This window comes from Mustela nigripes, chromosome 2 (genome assembly GCF_022355385.1).
Source record: "Mustela nigripes isolate SB6536 chromosome 2, MUSNIG.SB6536, whole genome shotgun sequence".
Lineage (NCBI taxonomy): Eukaryota > Metazoa > Chordata > Mammalia > Carnivora > Mustelidae > Mustela > Mustela nigripes.
In genome coordinates this window covers 17,505,606-17,529,674 of record NC_081558.1, presented here as the reverse complement: position 1 = coordinate 17,529,674, position 24,069 = coordinate 17,505,606, and the positions used below count along the sequence as shown (strand labels likewise).

Here is a 24,069-nt window from a genome sequence, read left to right as displayed (position 1 = left end):
AGTAATGATTTAAAAACATAACCATAGGGGCACCTCGGTGGCTCAGTTGGTTAAGCAGCTGACTCTTGATTTCGGCTCAGGTCATGATCTCAGGGTCCTGGGCCTGAGCCCTGTGTCAAGCTCTGCACTCAGTGGGGAATCTGTTGGAGAGTTCTTTCGCTCTTTCCCTCTCACTCTGCCCCTCCCCTTGCTCTCTTTCTCAAAATGAATAAATCTTAAAGAAAAAAAAAAGCCCAAAACCAAAACAAAGTGTTATAACCATAGTTAACAATTACTGATCACTTACAGGCTAAACAGACCGGTCTTAAGCCCTTAACATATATATGTCATTTGACCTTCCCCAAAAACTGTAATGGGCCATTGTATTCATGAAGAAATTGATCGTTGGATTAGTAAATCACTCCAGACTACATAAATAAAAATGGGGTCAGGATTAGAACCCAGATCAGCTTGACTCCACAGCCCACACTCTCTATTACTGAGCTATACTTTGCCTGGAATTAAAATGGGGCAAAAATCAAAGTAAGTGTTGAATAAAAGATATGGTGAAAGAAGCATTCAAATTTATTAATATTGAATCATACGGAAGTGGGTGAGATTAGACAGACAACATTAGAATGTTATGCTTGAATATTTACATAAAAAAAATTGGGGAGCGAGAAAAGGTAAATAGATGAATTTACCAGATTTAGGACAATAGTAGGACCAAGGAGAGCACAGACACTGATGAATTTGAGCAAATGACTTTTAAGCATATAGAAACCAGATAAATTTTCCTTATACCTGAAGAACAGTATAATAGTTCACTGCCTTTGGATGTGTGGACTCCTTTTCTAGATGATGTAAAATATCTTAGACTTAAGAAAAACAGGATACTTCATGGAATGGGTTCTTCTTCTTTTTTTTTTTTAAAGATTTTATTTATTTATTTGACAGATAGAGATCACAAGTAGACCGAGAAGCAGGCGGTGGGGGTGGGGTTAGCAGGCTCCCGCGAAGCAGAGAGCCCAATGCGGGGCTTGATCCCAGGACCCTGGGATCATGACCTGAGCCGAAGGCAGAGGCTTTAACTGAGCCACCCAGGCGCCCCCTGGGTTCTTCATTTTGACTGGAGTGGACCTTAATGTCATAGTATTTAATGTTTTATGAAGATTTTGACACTGTTTTCTTACACTGAGAAAATACCCTCATATGTTTTGTAGAGCTCTGTTTTAATTTCCACGTCTTTACAGTTCATTTGCGTTGAGTGCTAACACTAAGTTTTCACTTTTGTTGAAGGTAGAAGACAAATTAACTAATGATTTTCTTCTCTTTAGGCGTAGGTTTGATCTACAGAATCCATCCCGAATGGATCGGAATGTTGAAATGTTTATGAACATTGAGAAAACATTGGTGCAGGTAACTCAGAGAGTTTAATTATTAAAATTGTTTTCCATTTAATATACTCTCAGTTCTAAAATTGGCATTATTGGACTGCCAAAAGATCAAAGGAAGAAAGATTTTCTGAAATCTGGTCTGTTATTTTTATGGGTTTTGGGGAATTAGAGCTATAAAGTATGACTAAAATTTGTCGTTTATAGAATATTGATCTTAAACATCTTGTGAAATAATCTGTGGTATTTTCTTTATTTTGATACTTATATATAGAGAGAGGGTGATAGGAAGGGGCAGAGGGAGAGGAAGAGAATCTTAACAGAGAATCTTACAGGGCTTGATCTCATGACCTGAGCCAAAATTAAGAGTCAAATGATTAATTGAGTCACCCAGATGCCCTGATTCTTTCTTTCTTTATTTCACTTAATCCGTTATTTGAATCTCTTTCATATTTAATATAAACACTCTCAATCTACTGGTTACTCATTTATATAGTCTTTTTTCTTTTTTTTTTTTTAAAGATTTGTTTCAGGGTTGTACCATTAATACAGATCTTACTTCCCTAACTAGGTATAATCTGGAAGAGAGAACACTTAGTATTCTTCTTTTCTTTCTAGTATTTTTATTGATTGGTAATTTTTAATGATTACTGAATTGGCCTTCTTGGGGAGAGGCAGCTGGCAAAGATTCAGCTAGGTATTATCATTAACTTGATGCCTGAAATTTGTCTCATGAACTGCTAGCTAGAGAAACAATTTTTGTGGTTGGTTCACTGATTTTTGTTAATGATGATTTGAGGAGTTAATATGCATGTTTTAATTATTGCTATTTGTAAGTTTAGAAATGGAAAGAGGAACTATAAGTAACTTAAATAATGAGCCAAAATGGCATTCCCCTGGGGTCCTCTCCCCTCTCACCCAATAAAAGGTATCGATGGAAACACTACATTAGATTTGGACTGTTAAGGTCAATTCAGGTAAGATTGGCTATAGAAGTATCAGTATGTGAGTGTGGTACCTTAAAGAAAAATAAAAGGAATTTCTTTAGGTTGTGATTCTGAACATTTTTTGCCCAGGTGTACTTAGCTGCAGAGACGGGATCTGAGGATGGCATTAAGTGGCTTTTTGAACGCCTAGGTTTTATATTGAAATGAGACCTCTGCAATCTATACTAAAAAGCATCTTCCCGTTTTAAACACTATGGCTTTTAATGTCAACTTTGGCCGTTAGGGTAATTCATTAATAATGTGACATCATTTCAAAACCAAGAGAATTTCAAAATCTGGTTTTTTTTTTTCCTTAGAACAATTGTCTGACCAGACCCAACATCTACCTCATTCCAGACATTGATCTGAAGTTGGCTAACAAATTGAAGGATATTATCAAACGACATCAGGTAATAAAACATGATCACTTCAGAAAATTGTATAGTATTAAGCTTATAAATTTCAATAATAATGTCTTTTATTTTCTGTATTTATCTGCATTAAATGAAAGTTCTCTCTCTTTGGGTTCTTACAGTACTAAGTTTTTTCTCTCCACTCACCTCCAGTTCTTATCCTAGAAGCATTTTTCTTCCCCCTTAGCTTTGTTGAGATATAATTGACACCTAACTCTGTGTAAGTTTAAGGTGTACAATATAGTGATTTGATGCACGTATTTATCCAAAATTAGCATTTAATAAACATTGGTATGGAGTCATTGTATTCCTATTGTAAATACGCTTATGTAATTTATTTATTTTTTAAAGATTTATTTAATTTTATTAAAAAAATTATTTTTAAAGATTTTGTTTATTTGAGAGAGGAGAGGAGAGAATAAGCACGAGTATGGGCGAGGAGCAGAGGGAGAGGGAGAAGCAGATTCCTTGCTGAGCAAGGAGCCTGACGTGGGACTTGATCCCAGGACCCCGAGATCATGACCCGAGCTGAAGGAAGACACTTAACTGACTGAGCCAGCCAGGCACCCCTAAGCCACCCAGGCACCCCTAGATTTATTTCTTTGAGAGAGAATAAGTGCATGAGTGAATGCAGGCTGCAGGGGCAGAGAGAGAGGGAGAGAGAATCGCAGGCAGACTCCCTGCTGAGTGCAAACCCAATAAGACCCTGAGATCATGACCTTATATAAAATCAAGAGTTTGATGCCTAATGGACTGAGCCATCCAGGTGCCCCTGGGTTTATATAATTTAAAGAGACCATGTGATCTATATTACTCTAATCAGAAAGTCAAAGTAGAAGTTGATGACAAAGTTGTTGGTAAGAGGAGATCAAATATTATTTCAAGAAAACCTATCTTTCCTCACCCCCGCCACCCCATTGGTATGTATTGTATTTACATTTGTGGACTGGAAAATTCTGTTTTCCCCATAAGCTTACATTCTCTTGATTCACATGTGCCAGTGCTATCTTTGGATGTCTTTCCCTCCCTCCTCTAACCTCATTTTAGGCTGAGACTTTGGGTATTTACTGCATGTAAATACCCAAATACCCAGTTTGTGGCTACATGTGGCTGAACTATAAGCAACCCCGTATCATGGTGAACTAGCTGAGGAGACCCAGGTAGAAGATAATTTTCTGAAACAACATCATTTGAGTGGCAAAGTTTTACTAATCCTTAGGATTAGTTGAGAAACCTTCTGAGATACCTTTATTTTTTCTTCTGCAGGAGAGATTGCCAGTTGTGTTATGTTTCAGTAATAAGTAAATACCGTTCAAGTTCCTAAAGCAAGGGTTTCTAATACTGTTTACATTTGGAGATTTAGTAGTGTTGTCTTACATGCAATATCCCTACCAAAGAGAAAAATGAGATAATTGTGCTATCGAGTCAGGCAGTCTCAAGTCCACTTTTTTGTCCCACCAGCATTTTGACTTTGAACCAGTCACTTAACTTTCTTTTCTCTTTGGGACTGCTTACTGGAGTGGCTGTCAAGTGTAGTTGAATTATATCTAGAATGTTAGAAGGCCGAGACAGAACAAATTAACCTGCTGGATATTACCTCCAAGCTGAAATTACCTACTCTTATTGCTACCATGTTAATCCTGGAAAAAGCTTATATATTTTCCACAGCTGATACTGAACATTTAGTTCCCATTTTTCTTAAAGGCCTGGCTTAGCGATTGTATTCTAGGAATAACCTCTAAAGGGACATAAGGATCTTCCTGGTTTCATAGGCTCTTAGGGAAGAGACAGTAAGCTAATACTATTATTGAATACTGATGATTAGGCCTTTCCTCAAACATTGAAAATGCATTAAGAGCTCCAGTGTTTGAGTATTTAGAGTGTACCTGTCCATATCATTACCTCATTGCTAAATTGTTATAATTCTTGTGAAATAGGTATTATTACTACCTTATTTCACAGAAGACACCGAAACACAAAAAACACTTAGATATTTACATCACCCAAGTCATAAATGGTAGAGCTGAAGTTCAGTTCCAGGCCTAACGGACTCCAGAGGCCAAAATCACAGATGTTGTGCTCCTCTGACATCCCTTTTTCAGCGTCTCTTGTGGTTGTTCATAAGTGTGCCCAAATACTTGTAATGATTGAGAATGCCTTGCTTTATTGTAACTAATTCATTTTAGAGAGTCCTAGATTTTAGAATTTTAGAATTTCTCTTCAGTTAGAAATAGCATTGTGTTCTTCTGATTGTAATAATTAGTAAATATTCACTGTCAAAGATAAAATTCAGGAAATACATTAAAATGCTGCTTATACCTGATTTTAAGACACAAACACACACAAAAAAGACTTGTCCTCATTCTTATGATCTCTGGAATGAACACTTTTATATCTAAATAGCTTCCAAGTAGGGGCGCTTTGGTGGCTCAGTTGGTCAAGTGCCTGACTCTTGATTTGGGCTTGGGTCATGATCTTGGGATCTTGGGATTGAGCCCTGTGTTGAGCTCTACACTCAGCAGAGTCCAGTTGCCCTTTTCCCTCCCTCATCTTGTGCGTTCTCCCTGTCTCAAAGAAGTAAATAAAACCTTAAAAAAAAAAGGCTTCCAAGTCATATTCTAGATTGTATGCAGTAGTCTAGCTGTGGCCTAGCTAGACCTTAACCTTAGTATTTATGTCATCCACTATTCTAGCATCAGCTTAAAAAACAGTAGTGTACATACATGTTAGAGCCAAGTGAAATGTCCATTTTATATGTATATAGCTGTAAGTTATGGCTCATGGTCATAGTCTTGCATTATTCAGATAATTCTGATGATTTCGGAGTAACTTTTAGATTTAGAAAGACTCGTACTACAGACAAGGTTTCCTAGAGAGATACGCAGAGAATTAGGTAAGAAGTACTTGCATTATTTTTCTATACAACAATATAAGCTGTGTCTATAGAAAATTTACATGTTTTTATTTGTTCTTGTTAATAATTATTTTCTTTGACTAAAAATAAAAATATTATAGTCTTGATATATATGTGTGTGTGTATATATGTATAACATAATAAAGTAATGCCTTTATGATTCTTAGGCAATTTGTATCTGGCATTGCATAGTCTGTTTGCCATGTGCTTTCCCCTTATGTTGTTCATTTGCTTTCCAGGGGACTTTTACTGATGAGAAGTCAAAAGCTTCCCACCACATTTATCCATATCCTTCCTCACAAGAGGATGGTAAGTTAATTTCTGGTTATGAACTCCTACTTCACTAGATTTTAAGTTTTATCAGAGATTTAAACAATATTACTAGCTTTTTGAAAAAGAGACTTTTAAGTATTAAATAACTTACACAGATTATTTAGATGTAGTGTTCTATTTTTTTTGCTGAATTGGTCTAAGCAAACTAATTCTTTGATATCCAACTTTCTGATCATTGGACTTTTTATATCTTTCTTTGTTATTATCTGGGTGTTAAGTTTAGGTGTGCCTTATGTATTAATTTTGTTAATGTTTGCTGTGTTGTTTGTGTTCTAAAAATTAAAAGACCTTGCAAAATGAAAGAAAATTTCTGGGGAAGATGGGCTTACTGGCTGTCTGAATGGGGCCCATCAGCAATATTTTAGTTTGGTGAATTTATAATGGTTCAGATTCTGAACTTCAGCTTTTCTATCCTGCAGGTTGATTTTCTCAGTGGCCAGAGTTCGATAGGGCTATGGAAACTGATTTGTTGAGAAAGAAAATATGAATTAAATATGAATTAATAAACTGAATTAAAATAAATTGAAATAAAATATGAATTAATAAATTAACCAGATTAATTTGAGAAATAGGTCTTCTATAAGGGTTCAAGTCTTCTGGTTAACATGTCCCTTTAGGACATCTGTATAAGAAGCTAAGTTATAGAACCTAGATGTCCATCAACAGATGAATGGATCAAGAAGATGTGGTATATATACACAATGGAATACTATGCAGCCATCAAAAGAAATGAAATCTTGCCATTTGCGACAACATGGATGGAACTAGAGCGTATCATGCTTAGCGAAATAAGTCAAGCAGAGAAAGACAACTATCATATGATCTCCCTGATATGAGGAAGTGGTGATGCAACAGGGGGGCTTAAGTGGGTAGGAGAAGAATCAATGAAACAAGATGGGATTGGGAGGGAGACAAACCATAAGTGACTCTTGATCTCACAAAACAAACTGAGGGTTGCTGGGGGGGAGGGAGTTTGGGAGAAGGGGTGGGGTTATGGACATTGGGGAGGGTATGTGCTTTGGTGAGTGCTATGAAGTGTGTAAACCTGGTGATTCACAGATCTGTAGCCCTGGGGATAAAAATATATGTTTATAAAAATAAAAAATTATTAAAAAAAAAAAAAAAGAAGCTAAGTTATATCAGATTTGAGTTGCTAATTACCCCATGCTGAGTATTTTTTCTGACCAGTGCAGTTATGCTGGAAGTCAGTGACAACAAGATTACCAGACAGTCCCTGTATGTTTGAAAATTAAGAAATATATTGCCAAGTAATCTATGGGTCAAAGAAGAAATTACAATGGAAATAGAAAATCTTTGTAACTAAATAATTATTTAAATATCATATAATATTATAATATTTTGTATTGTAATAAAATATTAATTATTTAAATAATTAACTAAATAATTAAATGATTGATAAAGTACAAGAATGTTAAATTTTGTTGGATACAGCTGAGGCTCTGCCCAGAGGAAAATTTATATCTTTAAATGTGTATGTTAGGAAAGAAGAAAGACCGAAAAATCAGTGATTCACCCATCTTTCTCAAGAGATGGGAAAAAGAACAGCAAATTAAACCTAAGGAAAGAAGGAAATAATTAAGGGTAGAAATTAATGATGTGGAAAATATACAGGAGCAAAGTGCTCAGCAGTGTTAGAAATGGTTCTCAGGAGGGGCGGCCTGGGTGGCTCAGTGGGTTAAGCCTTTGCCTTCGGCTCAGGTCATGATCTCAGGGTCCCAACCCCACGTGGGGCTCTCCGCTCAGCAGAGAGCCTACTCCCCCCCCCCCCCCCCCCCCCCCAACTCATGATCTCTCTCTGTCAAATAAATAAATAAAATAAAATAAAATAAAATAAAATAAAATAAATGGTTCTCAGGAAAGATCAGTAAGGCTATTCAAATCGTGCTGCAAATAAGCAGGAGAAAAAGAACAGATAATGTCAGGAAAGGAAGAGGGACATTTTACGGATCCTACAGATGTTGAAAACAATTGATAGGTGAGGTTGCTTGATTGCTTGTGCATGGTGGCCAATCTAAGGAAACCATTGCCTCATCCAGAGTCATCAAGTTTTACAACCAACTCTTCTAAGAGTTTTACAGCTTTAGCTGTTACATTTAGGTTTTTTCATCATTAGTTTGATAGGTAAAAGTTTTATTTTATTTGTTATAGTCAAAAATCACAGCTCTGTGATTATTACGCTTTTATAAAGTGAGAAACTTCAGCTTGCCTTTAGTGTTTAACTGGTTGTTTCTCCGCCTTTTTCCTGTTAGGTAATAGCAACTGGTGTCCACTAGGTGGGGGTGGTGGATAGCTATGATGTTAGAATACTTGGTTGCGGGCTCTTTTTCTCTAGTAAGTGTTTTAGCATGTGAGCTTTTAGAGAAAAATTGCCTTTTACAAAAGATTTTAACTGTAATTGTTACATCTGGCTATTTAGTGATTCCTTCGTGGTGCTAGTTTTATTTTTCTATTTTAATACAACTTAGTTCACTGCGTATTGATGATGCTTGCTTGGTATTATCAGTAGTCAAAGCAGCTGTTAAGAGATAGCATTTGGAGGCTGTTTTTGAAATATAAGACATGATTTGGCACACTGTACAATTTACCTTAGAATAACTGTCAGGTAAATGTTGACTCTGAGCAAAGCCTTGTGCTGGGCTCCTTACAAGTACTTGTTTTCAGGTAAGTGTGCAGATGATAACAGTACCAGCCACAAACACATTAGAAGTTGTATCATGAAGCCCTTAAAAAGGCAGTATACATACTTTAATGAGGATTAGTCAAAATTTAAAATAAAAGGTGGTATTTAATTGGCCTTAATCTCTTGGTGAGATTTGGGTGAGATGCTGGAAGGGAGTTGTTATTGTTGTCATTGTTAAGCGAAAGCATAGAGGTAATAAATTACGAACTTTGAGGGAAAGGAAATGGCAAAGTTTGGCTGTGTATCTCAGTGTCATGGGAGAGAAGAGTAGATAGTGAGAGGACAAAGCTCTAGTGTAGAGTGTAGCATAGAGTTTTGTTTTATTAGGTGGATGAGGGTGAGGGTAGATAATATTGATGATTTTGGTGGAGAGAAATGTGCAACTATGGCTGTATTCGGAAAATTTCCTGGGAGCTGATTTCTGGAGTGTATGATCTAAGGAGACTGGTCAGAGAGCAAGACCTTTGGGACACTCTGAGTTAAATTGCTGAGTGAGGGAAAATTGTGTCATTGGATGAGATAAACATTTATTTATTTATTTATTTATCAGGAGAGCAAAGGAAATATGATGGCAAGCCAAGGATGGTCCATGGGAATATAAAGAAAGCATTTTAAAATGCAGGAGGTTGACAATGGAACTGTCCTATAAAGAAATAAAAGTGAGGCCTGAGACAAGGGTTTTGGATTTGTCAGTAAAGAAATAATTGGTAACCTTTGAGAATGAAGTTTTGGTAACTTGCCAGTGAGAGTAAGCTGTAGAGTTGGTGGAAGGTCACCAGTTTCTTAGAATGTGTGACAGGGAAAATAAAATAGAGGATGCCACCTAGCAGGTAGCCTGCCTTTATCTTTCAAGATTTGGCTTTATAGTTTATTTCTGGGGCAGAACAAAAGTAAACTGAAGTGCATAATAGAGTTGAAACCTAGAAGGGATAGAAGGATTGATTTAGGAATATGGGTTGAATTACTGGTTTTAGCAGAAAGAATATTTCCTTAGAGATGAAAATTTTTGAAAAATTGAGATACTTATCAGAAGAGGAATCTAAATCTTAACTCAGAACATTTATTTAGATGAGTGGATATGTCCCTTAGGTTTCCTTATCTTTACTCTTGTAGTTCATTTGACTTGAGAATTTCAAATGTTCCATCTTTGAGTTCTCAGATCTTTCTTCGGGTTGGTCTAATCTAATGTTGTATCCTCTAGTGGAATTTTCAATTCAGATACTCTATTCTTTAACTCCAGAATTTTTTTTTTTAAGATTTTATTTTTATTTATTTGACAGAGACACAGCAGGAGAGGGAACATAAACTGGGGGAGTGGGAGAGTGAGAAGCAGCCTCCCTGCTGAACAAGGAGCCTGATGTGGGGTTTGATCCCGGGACTCTGGGATCATGACCTGAGCCAAGGCAGACGCTTAAAGACTGAGCCACCAGGCACCCCTAACTCAGAATTTTTGTTTGATTCTTTTTTATAGTTTCCATCATGTTGTTGATATTCTGTTATTGTTCATGCATCATTTTCCTTGTTCAGCTGTTTAATGTGTTCTTTTGTAGTGCATTGAATTTCTCTAAAACCACTATTTTAATTTCTGTGTATCAATTTCATATTCTGTCAACTTTACTGAATTCATTTATGCTAAGAGTTATTTGGTATAGTCTTTAGGATTTTCTAAATATAGTAGCATGAATTCTGCAAATTCTGATCGTTTCGCTTCTTCTCCAATTTGGATGCCTTTTATTTCCTTTTCTTGCCTAATTGCTGTGGCTAGGACTTCCAATACTGTGTTGAATAAAAATGGTGAAAGTGGGTATCCTGATCTTGTTTCTGAGGTTAGGGGAAAAACTTTCAGCTTTTCACCATTGAGTATGATGTTAGCTGTTGGGCTTGTCATATATGGCCTTTATTATGTTGAGGTATGTTCCCTCTATCCCACTCCCTATCAAGAATTTTTAGCAAAATGATAGTACAAATCTTAACTAACTACAAATCATTTTTAGCAAAATGATAGTACAAAACTCCCAAAGAGGGAGGGGACCCAAAGGGGTTGCCCTCTGCTCAGATTTTGGATACTTCCTGCCTTCTACTAACTTTGGGCTTCATTTATTCTTCTTTTTCTAGTTCCTCGAGGTATAAAGTTAGGCTGTTTATTTGAGATTTTTCATGTTTCTCTGCCTGCCTCTCTCCCTACTTGTGATCTCAATCTGTAAGTGGATGTTGAACTTTGTCAAATGATTTTTTTTCTATATCTGTTGAGGTGATCATAGGTTTTTTGTCCTTCATTTTGTTAATATGGTATATTACTCTAGATTGATTTGCTGGTATTGGACCATCCTTGCATCCCTGGAATAAATCCCAGTTGCTGTGATGTGTGATCTCTTTAATGTATTGTTGAATTTGGGTTGATCAGGTATATTGGCCTATAATTTTTTTTTTTCTTGGCACCCTTGTCTGGTTTTGGTATCTGGATAATGTTGGCCTTGTAAAATAAGTTTGGAATGTTCCTTTCTCTTATTTTTTGGAAGAGTTTGAAAGGATTGGTATTAAATCTTCTTGGAATATTTAATAGAATTCATTAGTGAAGCCATTTGGTCTGGGACTTCTGTTTGTAGGGGGTTTTTTAGTTAAGAATTCAATCTCTTTACTAGTAATAAGTCTGTTCAGATTCTCTGTTTTTTCATGATTCACTCTTACATGGTTATATGTTTCTAGGAATATAAATGTTCTAGATTGTACAGTTTGTTGGTGCTTAATGGTTTGTAGTAGTTTCTTAAAATCTTATTTTTTTTTTAAAGATTTTATTTATTTATTTGACACAGGGAGAGAGATCACAGGTAGAGAGGCAGGCAGAGAGAGAGGGGGAAGCAGGCTCCCTGCCAAGCAGAGAGCCCAATGTGGGTCTCGATCCCAGGACCCTAAGATCATGACCTGAGCTGAAGGCAGAGGCTTTAACCCACTGAGCCACCCAGGTGCCCTACAGTCATTTTTTTTTTTTTTTTTTAAAGATTTTATTTATTTATTTGTCGGAGAGAGAGCGAGCGAGAGCGAGCACAGGCAGACAGAGTGGAAGGCAGAGTCAGAGGGAGAAGCAGGCTCCCCGCGGAGCAAGGAGCCCATTGTGGGACTCGATCCCAGGATGCTCGGATCATGACCTGAGCTGAAGGCAGCTGCTTAACCAACTGAGCCACCCAGGCGTCCCCCTACAATCATTTTTGTTTCCTTTTTTTATAAAGAGAAATGAAAGCTTATTTATTTATTTATTTATTTAGGATTTTATTTATTTGACAGAGAGAGAGATCACAAGTAGGCAGGGGTTGGGGGAAGCAGGCTCCCTGCCAAGCAGAGAGCCTAATGCAGGGCTCGATCCTGGGACCCTGAGATCATGACCTGAGCGGAAGGCAGAGGTTTAACCCACTGAACCACCCAGGCACCCCAATCGTTTTTATTTCTATAGTATCAGTTTTACCATCTCTTTCATTTCTGATTTTATTCATTTGCGCCCTTTCTCTTTTTTCCATGACAAGTCAATTTTATTTTTTAAAAGATTTTATTTATTTGTCAGAGAGAGAGAGAGCAAGTGAGCGCAGAAACGGGGAGCACCAGAGGTGGAGGGAGAAGCAGGCTCCATGCTGAGCAGGGAACCCAATACAGGACTTGATCCTAGGACCTCGAGATCATGGTCTGCGCTGAGATACTCAACCCGTGGAGCCACCCAGGCATCCCAATTTTGTTTATTTTTTTCAAGTGACCAACTCTTGGTTTTTCTGATCTTTTCTATTGTCTTTTAGTCTCTGTTTTATTCATTTCTGCTCTGATTTTTATTTGTTTTTGTTTTTTGGCACCAAAGTAAGGTTCATTGAGTGATAGCAAAATGATAGTACAAAACTCCCAAAGAGGGAGGGGACCCAAAGGGGTTGCCCTCTGCTCAGATTTTGGATACTTCCTGCCTTCTACTAACTTTGGGCTTCATTTATTCTTCTTTTTCTAGTTCCTCGAGGTATAAAGTTAGGCTGTTTATTTGAGATTTTTCATGTTTCTCTGCCTGCCTCTCTCCCTACTTGTGATCTCTGTCTGTCAAATAAATTAAAATAATGGTAATAATAATAATAATAATTAAAAAAAAAAGAGAGAGAAAAGCCAGAACATAGGATGTATGTTCTACTCTTATTCTTTCTCCCTACCAGGGGAGAAGTTGGCATTTGGGTGCTTTCTCCTGATCATACCCAGTTGACCCAGCTTCTGTCTGTGGCATTACTGGTTTTCTGGTACTTCAGTAAGTCACTTAGATTTTGTTTGTTCTCATTGACCACCACACATCTAAAATATGTCCGTTCCATTAGTGCTCCGAGTCAGGTGAGGCAGGCAGCTCCCCAGGCCCCCAATAATTTGGAATATTGGATGCACACTCATTCTTCTCTTTTCAGCCCAAAGGAGAAGGAGCTGTCCCTCCTGATCCTGCTGAGCTCTGCTGGCTTTGGAGAATTGCTCTTGGGGTTGACAGGGTTGATAGGAAATGGCTTTTCTTACTGTTAAAATGCAGCTATTGTCGACTTGGAGCTTGCCTGAAGTACTGCAACTCCTTAATTGGCTCCTAGAGTGCTCATGAAGACTTCTTAGGTGGTGTATTGGTGTTAAGTCAGTATCTCTGTGGTGCAACAAGTTCTGGGGCCTCCTGTGATGTTACTTTGCCAGTGTTACATCATGTACATTATTCCCTTGATGGCCAAATAACATTACCTTGTTTGGATATACTACCTTTTGTTTAGTCATTTGTAAGTTTATGAACACTTACTTATAATTAATGCTGTGTGTGTGTGTGTGTGTGTTGGGGATGGGGAAAAGGAGAGAGAGAATCTCTAACAGACTCCCTTTGAGCGTGGAGCCTGATATGGGACCTGGTCCCATGACCCCGAGATAATGATATGAGCCAGTACCCAAGAATCAGATGTTCAACTAACTGAGCTACCCAGGTGCCCCTCTGTGCTTGTATTTTAGTTAGACTATGTCTTTATTGTTAAATTGTGACATTTAATAAATATATTCTCAGTTTAGACTAATTTTTACTCATAAAACTGTGGTGGTTTTATCAGTTCTGGGAAGAATGTAGATTTGCTACTTGGAAGATTTCCAAAGGCAGTCATTGCCACAGGCTCTATCAAAATCAGCTGTAAAAAAAAAAAAAAAAAAAAGGTATTCTTTTTTCTTTACTTTCTAAAGCTGTACAGCCTTTGAAGATAGATTTAGTATTCTGAAGGGCAGTTCTTACTAGTTAAGAGTCAGTATATTTTGTTTGTTGCTATGTAGTGAGTTATGAAAGACCTCCAGGCATCCTCTTCACTTTTTCCTTAGCTATTTTGAAGCATTGTGGTCTGAAAATTTGCAGGGAGTGATCCTAATCTTTTGGTACTGGTTGAGACCTGATTTGTGACCCAGGATATGATCTATTCTGGAGAATGTTCTGTGTGCACGAGAGAAGAAGGTGTATTCTGTTGCTTTGGGATGGAATGTTCTGAGTATGTCTGTGATGTCCTTCTGGTCCAGTGTGTCATTTAAAGCCTTTTCTTCCTTGTTGATCTTTTGCTTAGATGGTCTGTCCATTTCAGTGAGGGCGTGTTAAAGTCCCCTACTATTACTGTATTATTGTTGATGTGTTTCTTTGATTTTGTTATTAATTGGCTTATATAACTGGCTGCTCCCATGTTAGGGGGCATATATATTTAAATTGTTAGATCTTCTTGTTGGATAGGCCCTTTAAGTACTATATAGTCTTTTCTCATCTCTTATTATAGTTTTTGGTTTAAAATCTAATTTGTCTGATACAAGGATTGCCAACCCAGCTTTCTTTTGGTGTCTGTTAGCATAATAAATCATTTTCCACACCCTCACCTTAAATCTGGAGGTGTCTTTGGGTCTAAAATGAGTCTCTTACAGACAGCATATCAGTGGGTCTTGGTTTTTTTGTTTGTTTGTTTTGTTTTGTTTTAATCTAATCTGATACCCTGGGTCTTTTGACTGGGGCATTTAGCCCACTTAATTCAGGGTAACTATTGAAAGATTTGTATTTAGTGCCATTGTATTGCCTATAAGGTGACTGTTACTGTATATGGTTTCTGTTCCTTCCTGATCTATGTTACTTTTAGGCTCTCACTTTGCCAAGAGGATCTCTTTCAATATTTCCTGTAGGGTGGTTTGGTGTTCACAAATTCTTTTAGTTTTTGTTTGTTCTGGAAGCTTTTTATTCTCTCCTTCTATTTTCAGTGACAACCTAGCTGGATATTTGGATATAGTATTCTTTTTTTTTAAAGATTTTTTTATTTTTTATTTTTTTTATTTGACAGAGTTTACAAGTAGGCAGAGAGGCGGGCAGAGAGAGAGAGGGGAGGAAGCAGGCTCCCTGCTGATTGATGTGGGGCTCAATCCCAGGACCCTGGGATCATGACCTGAGCTGAAGGCAGAGGCTTTAACCCACTTAGCCACCTAGGTGCCCCTGGATATAGTATTCTTCGGTACATTTTTTTTTTTTTTTTTCTAAATTTAGTGCTCTGAATATTTCATGCCAGTCCTTTCTGGCCAGCCAGGTCTCTGGATATGTCTGCTACTGATCTAATGTTTCTATAGATCTCTTGTCCCGAGCTGCTTTCAGGATTTTCTTTTTCTCTGAGACTTGTAAGTTTTACTGTTAGAAGATGGGGTGTTGTCCTCTTTTTATTGATTTTTGAGGGGGTTCTCTGTGCCTTCTGGAGTTTGATGCCTGTTTCTTTATCCAAATTAGGGAAGTTCTCTGCTATAATTTGTTGCAATATACCTTTTGCCCCTCTCTTTCTTCTTTTTTGGGGATCCCAATTATTCTAATATTATTTCATCTTATGTCATCACTTACCTCTGGAATTCTACCCTCATGATCCAGTAGTTGTTTATTTCTCTTTTTCTCAGCTTCCTTATTCTCCATCCTTTGGTCTTCTGTATCACCAGTTCTTCTGCTTCATTTATCCTAGCAGTTAGAGCCTCCATTTTTTATTGCACCTCATTAATAGCCTTTTTGATTTTCACTTGGTTAGATTTTAGTTCTTTTCTTTCTCCAGAATGGGATTCTCTAGTGTCTTCTATGCTTTTTTTTCAAGCCCAGTTCGTATCTTTACAATTGTCATTCTGAATCTAGTTCTGGTAACTTACTAAGTTGTGTTGATTAGGTCCCTGGCAGTTGGTACTGACTCTTGTTCTTTTGAGATTTGTTTTTCCATTTTGTCATTTTGTCCAGAGAATAATAGGTGAATGAGAGAACAAAATGCTAAAAGGGTAACAATGGCCCCAGAAAAATATACATCAAACAAATCAGAAGAGACCTGGGGTGGGGCGGGGGTTGGGGGCAGAATATGATCAGACTGCTGAATAGAACAGAGCCCACACTAGATTTTGGGTGTATTTTGCCTCCCAAAATTTTAAAGAAAGGAAAATGTATATACAAAAATAAGGGTAAATATGATGAATGATGGAATATGACTATACAGATGAAAATTTAAAAAGATTTTTAAACAGGAATTGGTAAGATGTTGGTTGAAAAAGGAAAGAAGAAAATTCAAAAAAAGATAGAAAAAAAGAAAATTAAAAAAAATTTAACTTTGAAATACTAAAGAATCATGGGAAGAAAGTCATGAGTTCCATATGCTGTATTCCTGTAGTGCTGGAGTTTTGCAGTTCTCTTTGATTGGTAAACTTGGTCTTGCCTGGATGTTCTTGCTGATCTTCTGGCAGAGGGGTCTGTCGCAGTGATTCTCCAATGTCTTTGCCTGAGGTGGAATTGCACTGCCCTTGCTGGCATCCAGGCTAAATAATCTGTTTGGGTTTGCTTTTGGTAGTTTTTGTTTCCTGAAAGCTTCCTGTACAGCTTTGGAGGACTAGAATGAAAATGTTGACCTCCCAACTCTGGCCCCAGAGATGCTGAAAACTCAGGGGCCCTCTCCTCTGTGAGCCCTCAGAGAAGAGCATTCAGTCATTCCTGTCTCCCTGGTCTCTGGTGGTGCTCTGTGCTCACCTAGCCTATCACCGAGCATTTCTGTCTGACGCACGGCCCCATTTGGAGTCTTCAAACCCAGCAAATTCCCGCAGTGTGCTCCCGTGCCGCTTCTCCTGGTGGAGGATGGGTGGGTCTCCCTGGATCTGCCCCTGGTTGGGTCCCTGCTTGAGGAAATGTGGCCCGACTGTGCTGTGGATCATGGTTTATGGCAACCCTGAGCTTAGAGCCCCCTCCTCGGCTCCATCTTTGCAGCCAGCTTCCCTGCTCTGATAACTGGGAGCTCTGCCACAATTCAGACACCCCTGGTCTTTCTGTGACTCCTGAGGGTTCTGAGACCACACAGTCCCAGTGAGGATTCCACCCCAACCTCCCTGCTCAGCCACTGAAATGGCGTCTCAGTGGAGCCACCTTGTAAGAGTTGTGCTCCACTGCTGTCACTTGCTGGGAGCCAGCTGACGGAGGGTCCCATCCTTTCCCTGTCCCCCGTCCTTGCGCCCCACCCCTGCCATGGTCTGTTTTCCCAAATATTGTCTTGGATTCACTTCACACATCCTACCTTCCAGAAGTGGTCTCTTTTCCGTTCATAGAATTGCTGCTATTATTTTCTTTGTTCTCTTGTTTGTAGGTGTTCAGAATAGTCTGATAACTTTAGCTGAATTCCTGGGACCAGACAAAATTTAGGTCTCCTACTCCTCTGTCATCTTGCTCCTCCTCCTTTCCTTGGCCATTTTGGGATATCAGCTTAAGGATCCGGGCTTGATTTCTTCCTGTTCACTTTCTCTCAAGATATTAAGGTGAACAGTTGGATTCTTGAAAAAGAACACAGTGGGGGCACCTGGGTGGCTTAGTGGGTTAAGCCTCTGCCTTTGGCTTAGGCCATGTTCTCAGGGTCCTGGGATTGAGCCCCACATTGGGCTCTCTGCTCAGAGGGGAACCTGCTCCCCGCAGCCCCTCTTGGCCTACTTGTGATCTCTGTCTGTCAGATAAATAAATAAAATCTTAAAAAAAAAAAAAAAGAAAAAAGAAAAAGCACACAGGCTGGGGTCATCTGGTTGCTCAGTCAGTAGAGCACACAACTCTTGATCTCTGGGTGGTGAGTTTGAGCCTCACACTGGATGTGGAGACTACTTCAAATAAAACCTAAATACCAAAGCAAAACATAAGCATGTGGGCTTTTATGCCTTTAGTTAGTGAAGCTGGGATGATTTCTTGTTGAAATTGGCAATGAAAAGCCACTTTTACTTAGCCAGTTTTGCTTAAGCTTTTCTATTTTGCTGTTTCTTGGGTTTTAAGGGGCTTACTTTATTAATTTCCTCTGCGCACTAGAGACAAGTTTGCTAAGCTAAATTTAGACTACTAAAGAAACACCTCCTAACAAGTACTAAAATGTAGATATAATACAACTATGATTCAGATCAATAAGGATTATCCTATAAATCTGTATAAGTTTATACCTATCTTTGGTAAGGAAATTCAAAATAAAAATACCTGATATGATCATACTGCTTACACTATTGTTGGCAGGGCTAAATTTACAGGTAGGATGCCATTAAAAAATAAGGAAAACCGTAAAAGTTTGATGTAGCAGTCTGTGAAGTGCTCTAAGATACCAGAGAAATTGAATTTAAAGGAGGAAGAGTATATGGTAAAACTCTCCAGGATATGAAGCGTGACTTACATCTTGAAAAATGTCTAGTAATTCCAAAGCCTAACAGAAAAAGGGAGCAGAGAATTTACTTGGAAATGTGGTAGTAAAGAATATAGTGATTATGATTTGGATGGAATTGTAGACACACAGTCAGGTGGGTGGAGGGAAGGGAATATGTTACCACAGTGGACAGTTGGATTTGCCAAGAGTAATGAATAATGGGCCTACGCTTCAGTAATTCTAAATACATGGGTGGAAAACTTTCCCTTAATAAGATAGGTAAAATGTTCAATTGTGAGAAAATGTTTTGGGGGGGCTTACAAGCTCTAAGTAGAAATTAAGTCTAAATAATAGTTTATTGATTTATTTTGTTAGCTTGACTAAAGTATTTTCTTTTTCCCTTTCAGAAGAATGGTTGAGACCGGTGATGAGAAAAGATAAGCAGGTGTTAGTGCATTGGGGGTTTTACCCAGACAGGTAATGTAGACATGTCCTGAGATCTTCAAAGATTTTTTTTTTAGTGTAAGCCACAGTTACTTATGTATAGTTTCATATTCTTAATAGTGACAACTTTGTTTGCTTCAGTGTTTGATTTCACTTTTTTGAGTCTTACTGATTTTTCTTATTGAAGTTATAGAATTCAATTCAAAGTCCCAAGACTTTATTTATCTTAATAAACTGATATGTTTGCTGCATTTGGCAAAACATCCCTTCAATATATTTGCCTGCTAATCTAGATTTGTTACCTTCAAGAAAGGAATTTGTCTCTCTAGTATTTTATGACTGTTTCATTTTGTTTCTTCAAAAAATCTTCATGCCATACTATTAAGAATGAATTATTTTATGTCTAAAAGAGAATTTTTCTACTTGGCAGAAATTTATTTCCCTATCGTTGTTATTACTTTGAGATAATCATAATTCATACTGTATTTCATTCTCTAAGTATAGATAAAGAGTATTACAAATATGAACTAGATGTTGGTGAAAATATTGGTACTTTTAAAATTGATAATATGCCTATGTAGGACACTTACAAATATGGGTAACCTGTGAATTTCATCTTTTTAAAACTACTGTGGAGCTGTGGGGAAGATTCTGACCATGTCAGATCAGTCTTCTTTCACCTAAACCCCTATCCACTTTTAGCCTCCTCATATTATTAGAAGCAAATCCCAAACATAACATTTTAATAATAAATAATTTCAGTGCAAATTTCTAAAAAACAACGCCTCTTTTAAAAAATAGTAAGGGTATGGGATGTCTGGGTGGCTCAGTGGGTTAAGCCTCTGCCTTTGGCTCAGGTCCCGATCTCAGGGTACAGGGATTGAGTCCCACATTGGGCTCTCTGCTTGGCAGGGAGCCTGCTTCCTCCTCTCTCTCTGCCTGCCTCCCTGCCTACTTGCGATCTCTGTCAAATAAATAAATAAAACCTTAAAAAAAAAATAGTAAGGGTATTATCATTGTCAAATCTAAAAACAAAATTTCTTTATATCATCTAGCTAGTCAGTATTGTCATATAAGTGATGCATATGATAAATTTATAGATTGATATTTGTTGGAAGTAGAATTCAACAACATTTTGTGATTAATTGATTTCAGTGTCTAGGTTCTCTGTCTTCCCTACTCACCTGACCACATGCATTGTATTTTTTAAGAAACCAGGGTCTTTGTCCTGTAGAGTTTACCACAATGTGGGTTTTTCTTCTTCTTCTTTTTAAAAGATTTTATTTATTTATTTGACAGAGATCGCAAGTAGGCAGAGCAACAGGCAGAGAGAGGGAAACAGGCTCCCCACTGAGCAGAGAGCCTGATCCCAGGACACTGAGATCATGACCCAAGCCGAAGGCAGAGGCCCAACCCAATGAGGCACCCAGGCGCCTCTTCTTTTTTCTTTTCTTTCTTTTTTTTTTTAATGACATCACTGTGGTATATTGGAACGTTTCTCCATTCTCTGTATTTCCTTTAAATTGGTGGTTGGATCTGGAGTTGCTCAGAGTCTATTTCAGTTTATGGAGGGTATATATGTGTCCGTCATCTAATGATGAACCATAATGTCTGGTTGTGTGCTCTTTTTAAGTTAGTCTATTTGAGTAGCTTTATTTTACTTGTAAAGATGTTTATTTATTTATTTCTCTATCTTTTGAAAGATTTTGTTTATTTGACACAGAGAGAGAGAGTGCATAAGCAGGCAGAGGGATGGGGAGAAGCAGGGTCCCTGCTGAGCAGAGCCCAATGTGGAGCTTGATCCCAGGACCCTGGGCTCATGATCTGAGCCGAAGGCGGACACTTAACCGGCTGCATGACTCAGGCACCCAAGGATTTACATTTTTTTAAAGGTTTATTTATTTATATGACGAGAGAGAGAGAGAGAGAAAGCGTCAGGAGGAGGGACAGACGAGGATAATCTCAAGCAGACTCCACAGTGAGTGCAGAGCCTGACACGGGGCTAGAGTTTATAACCTGAAATCATGACCTGAGCTGAATGAAACCAACAGTTAGAGGCTTATCCAACTGGGCTGCCCAGGCATCCCTGTAAAGATTTTTTTTTAATTTTTAAAAATTAAAATTCAGTTAATTAACATATATTGTATTACTGTTTTCTGAGGTAGAGTTCAGTGATTCATCAGTCTCACATAATATCCAGTACTCATTACATTACATGCCTTCATTAATGTCTATCACCCAGTTACCCCATGCCCCCAGCTCCCTCCTCTCCAGCAACCCTCAGTTTGTTCCTATGATTAAAAGTCTCTTACGGTTTGTCTCCCTCCCTGATTTTCTTGTTTTATTTTTTCTTCTCTTTCCCCATGATCCTCTGTTTCGTTTCTTAAATTCCACATATAAGTGAGATCATAGGATAATTGTCTTTCTCTGATTGAGTTATTTCATGTAGCATAATACCAATATATTTTTTAAAGAAGGAACTGTGTCTTTAGATCTGTTCAGAATTTTAAGATTATATGCACAGTTTTCATACAGGTTGAGTTAATTAGAATTGAATCAGCTTGCTGTTATTGGTAATTTTTTCATTTTTATTTTTTGTTTTGTTTTGTTTTGTTTTAAAAGATTTTATTTATTTGTTTGACAGAGACACAGCAAGAGAGGGAACATAAGCTGGAGTTCTGGGAGAGGGAGAAGCAGGCTTCCTGCTAAGCAGGGAGCCCGATGCTGGGCTTGATCCCAGGACCCTGGGGTCCTGACCCAAGCCAAAGGCAGACACTTAAGGACTGAGCCACCAGGCACCCCTATAGTTGATTACTTTAAATGAACTAACAGATTTTAAAATAATATTTAAACGAGTGCTTTCTATAAAACATTTCTAGTCTTGAGGTGTCAAGTAGTCTTTGGCACTATTTTTTTTTTTTAATGTTACTTATTTATTTGACAGAGAGAGATAGATCACAAGTAGGCAGAGAGGTAGGCAGAGAAAGGGGGAGAAGCAGGCTCCCCCCTGAGCAGAGAGCCCGACCTGGGGCTCGATCCCAGGACCCTGAGATCATGATCTGAGCCGAAGGCAGAGGCTTAACCCACTGAGCCACCCAGGTGCCTGAGTCCTTGGCACTATTAAGCAAACCTTTCAATATTATAGAAACCCTTAAAGGAAATGAGTTTGCCCTTTGAAACATTTAGATGGAAACTCAAATTTATAATGACTAGCTTCATAAGTATACAGTTGAAATAAATTTTAAAATAACACAGTAAAAACATGTTAGCCTGTTTGCTAAGCTTTTCTTTATGTTGCAGAAAAGATACAGGGGCTGGTTTAAGTCTTGTCTTTTCAAGGCCTGTTCACATTCTTTATTAACTATGTAGCAGTCCCCACACACCCTTTATCTATGAGGGATTCATTTTAAAGACCCCCAGTGTATGCCTGAAACCATAGATAGTACTGAACCCTACGTACTATTTTTTCCTAAACGTACAAATTTATTAGGTGCAGTAAGATGAACAGCAATAACTAATAATAAAATAGAACAGTTGCAACAGTATAGTTTAAGGGAAGTTATGGTGAATGTGGTCTCTCTCTTAAAATACTTTATTGTACTGTACTCACCCTTCTTGTGATGATGTGAGATGATGAAATGCCTGTGTGGTGATGAAGCGCAGTGAGTGGTGTGGGCACTGTGATGTTGCATTAGGCTTCTGCGGTCAGAAGGAGGACCATCGGCTTTCAACCACATTTGACCACGGGTAACTGTAGTGCAGAATATGAAACCCGGGGTGAGGGGGAGTTTGGCCCTCACTTCTACCTCTGTGACATTTTTGTACTCAAGAATTTTAGAGAATGTAAAGTTTTCATTTGCTTGCTCACCATTGTTACCTTTACCTGCTACAATTTATAACTTAGCAAAGGATCTTTTTTTTCTCCAGCTCATGTTTTAAGTGTTCCTAGAAAACTTACCAAGTGTTATTAATAGACATATAGAGCTGTGCTTGTTCCAAATGCTTTTTTTAAAAAAATTAATTAATTAATTTATTTGACAGAGATCACAAGTAGGCAGAGAAGCAAGCAGAGAGAGAAGGAGGGGAAGCAGGCTCCCTGCTGAGCAGAGAGCCTGATGCGGGGCTTGATCCCAGGACCCTGAGATCATGACCTGAGCTGAAGGCAGAGGCTTTAACCCACTGAGCCACCCAGGCGCCCCTGTTCCAAATGCTTTTGAACTGACTTCTGAGTAGTGGCTGCAGGGAGCCAGTGCTTGTTACCATACTTGTATTTAACTTAGATATTCCTTGCTTCTACAATAATTTATTGGCCAGTATAGTAGCATTGACAGAGTAGGTAGGTAATGTCATGCTTACCTCAAAATTGTGGAGGAGCTAGGGGTGGGGGTGCAGAGAGAACCTTTGAGGAAAGAGGTGTGAATATATGAAGGGTGGGCCATATATAATATCTGGGTAGCAAAGAATCTCTATAAAGGGCTTGAAGTGGCCACTATGTGGCATTTTTTAAGAATGCCGTGAAGCTCATGTAGCTTGATTGAAATGTAAGTGAGGGGAGAGGATTACGAGGGGTCGGAGTGGCAGTCATAGTACTAGCTCGTGAGTCCTTGGCAATTCACTATAAGGATTCTGGCTCTTTGAGTGAGGTGGGAGTTGTTGGAAGGTTTTGCGTAATGATAATATAGACAGACTTGATTTTCTTTTATTTATTTATTTATTTATTTATTTAAAAAAGATTTTATTTGTTTTTTATTTGACAGAGATCACAGGTAGGCAGAGAGGCAGGCAGAGAGAGGAGGAAGCGGGCTTCCTGCTGAGCAGAGAGCCCGATGCGGGACTCCATCCTAGGACCCTGGGATCATGACCTGAGCGGAAGGCAGAGGCTTTAACCCCCTGAGCTACCCAGGCGCCCCGAGACTTGATTTTCAAAGGGATCACTTCAGGGGCGCCTGGGTGGCTCAGTCATTAAGTGTCTGCCTTCAGCTCAGGTCATGATTCCAGGGCCCTGAGATCAAACCCAGGATTGGGCTCCCTGCTCAGGTGGGAAGCCTGCTTCTCCCTCTGCCTGCTGCTCCCCCTGCTTGTGCTCGCTCTCTCTCATGTCTCTCTGTCAAATAAATAAAATCTTTAAAAACAAAACAAAGCAAACAAAAGGAACACTTTGGTTGCTTTGTGATAAATGGACTTGGACTTTGGGCATAAGTAGAAGGGTGAGAAGTAGATTCTGTGTATATTTTGAAGATGGAATGAAC

The 24,069-nt window shown here is 38.4% G+C and overlaps 1 protein-coding gene across 3 annotated transcripts in view; it reads left to right on the top strand.

The window, feature by feature from the left end:
* Nucleotides 1–24,069, top strand: part of SMARCC1 (SWI/SNF related, matrix associated, actin dependent regulator of chromatin subfamily c member 1) — a 173,938-nt gene that overhangs the window by 36,142 nt on the left and 113,727 nt on the right. For all 3 annotated transcript variants that reach the window (XM_059389606.1, XM_059389605.1, XM_059389607.1), the window contains exons 4-7: nt 1,317–1,398; nt 2,677–2,769; nt 5,926–5,995; nt 18,784–18,853. In XM_059389606.1, the coding sequence (XP_059245589.1) occupies nt 1,317–1,398; nt 2,677–2,769; nt 5,926–5,995; nt 18,784–18,853 (315 nt within the window). The remainder of the gene's footprint in view (nt 1–1,316; nt 1,399–2,676; nt 2,770–5,925; nt 5,996–18,783; nt 18,854–24,069) is intronic.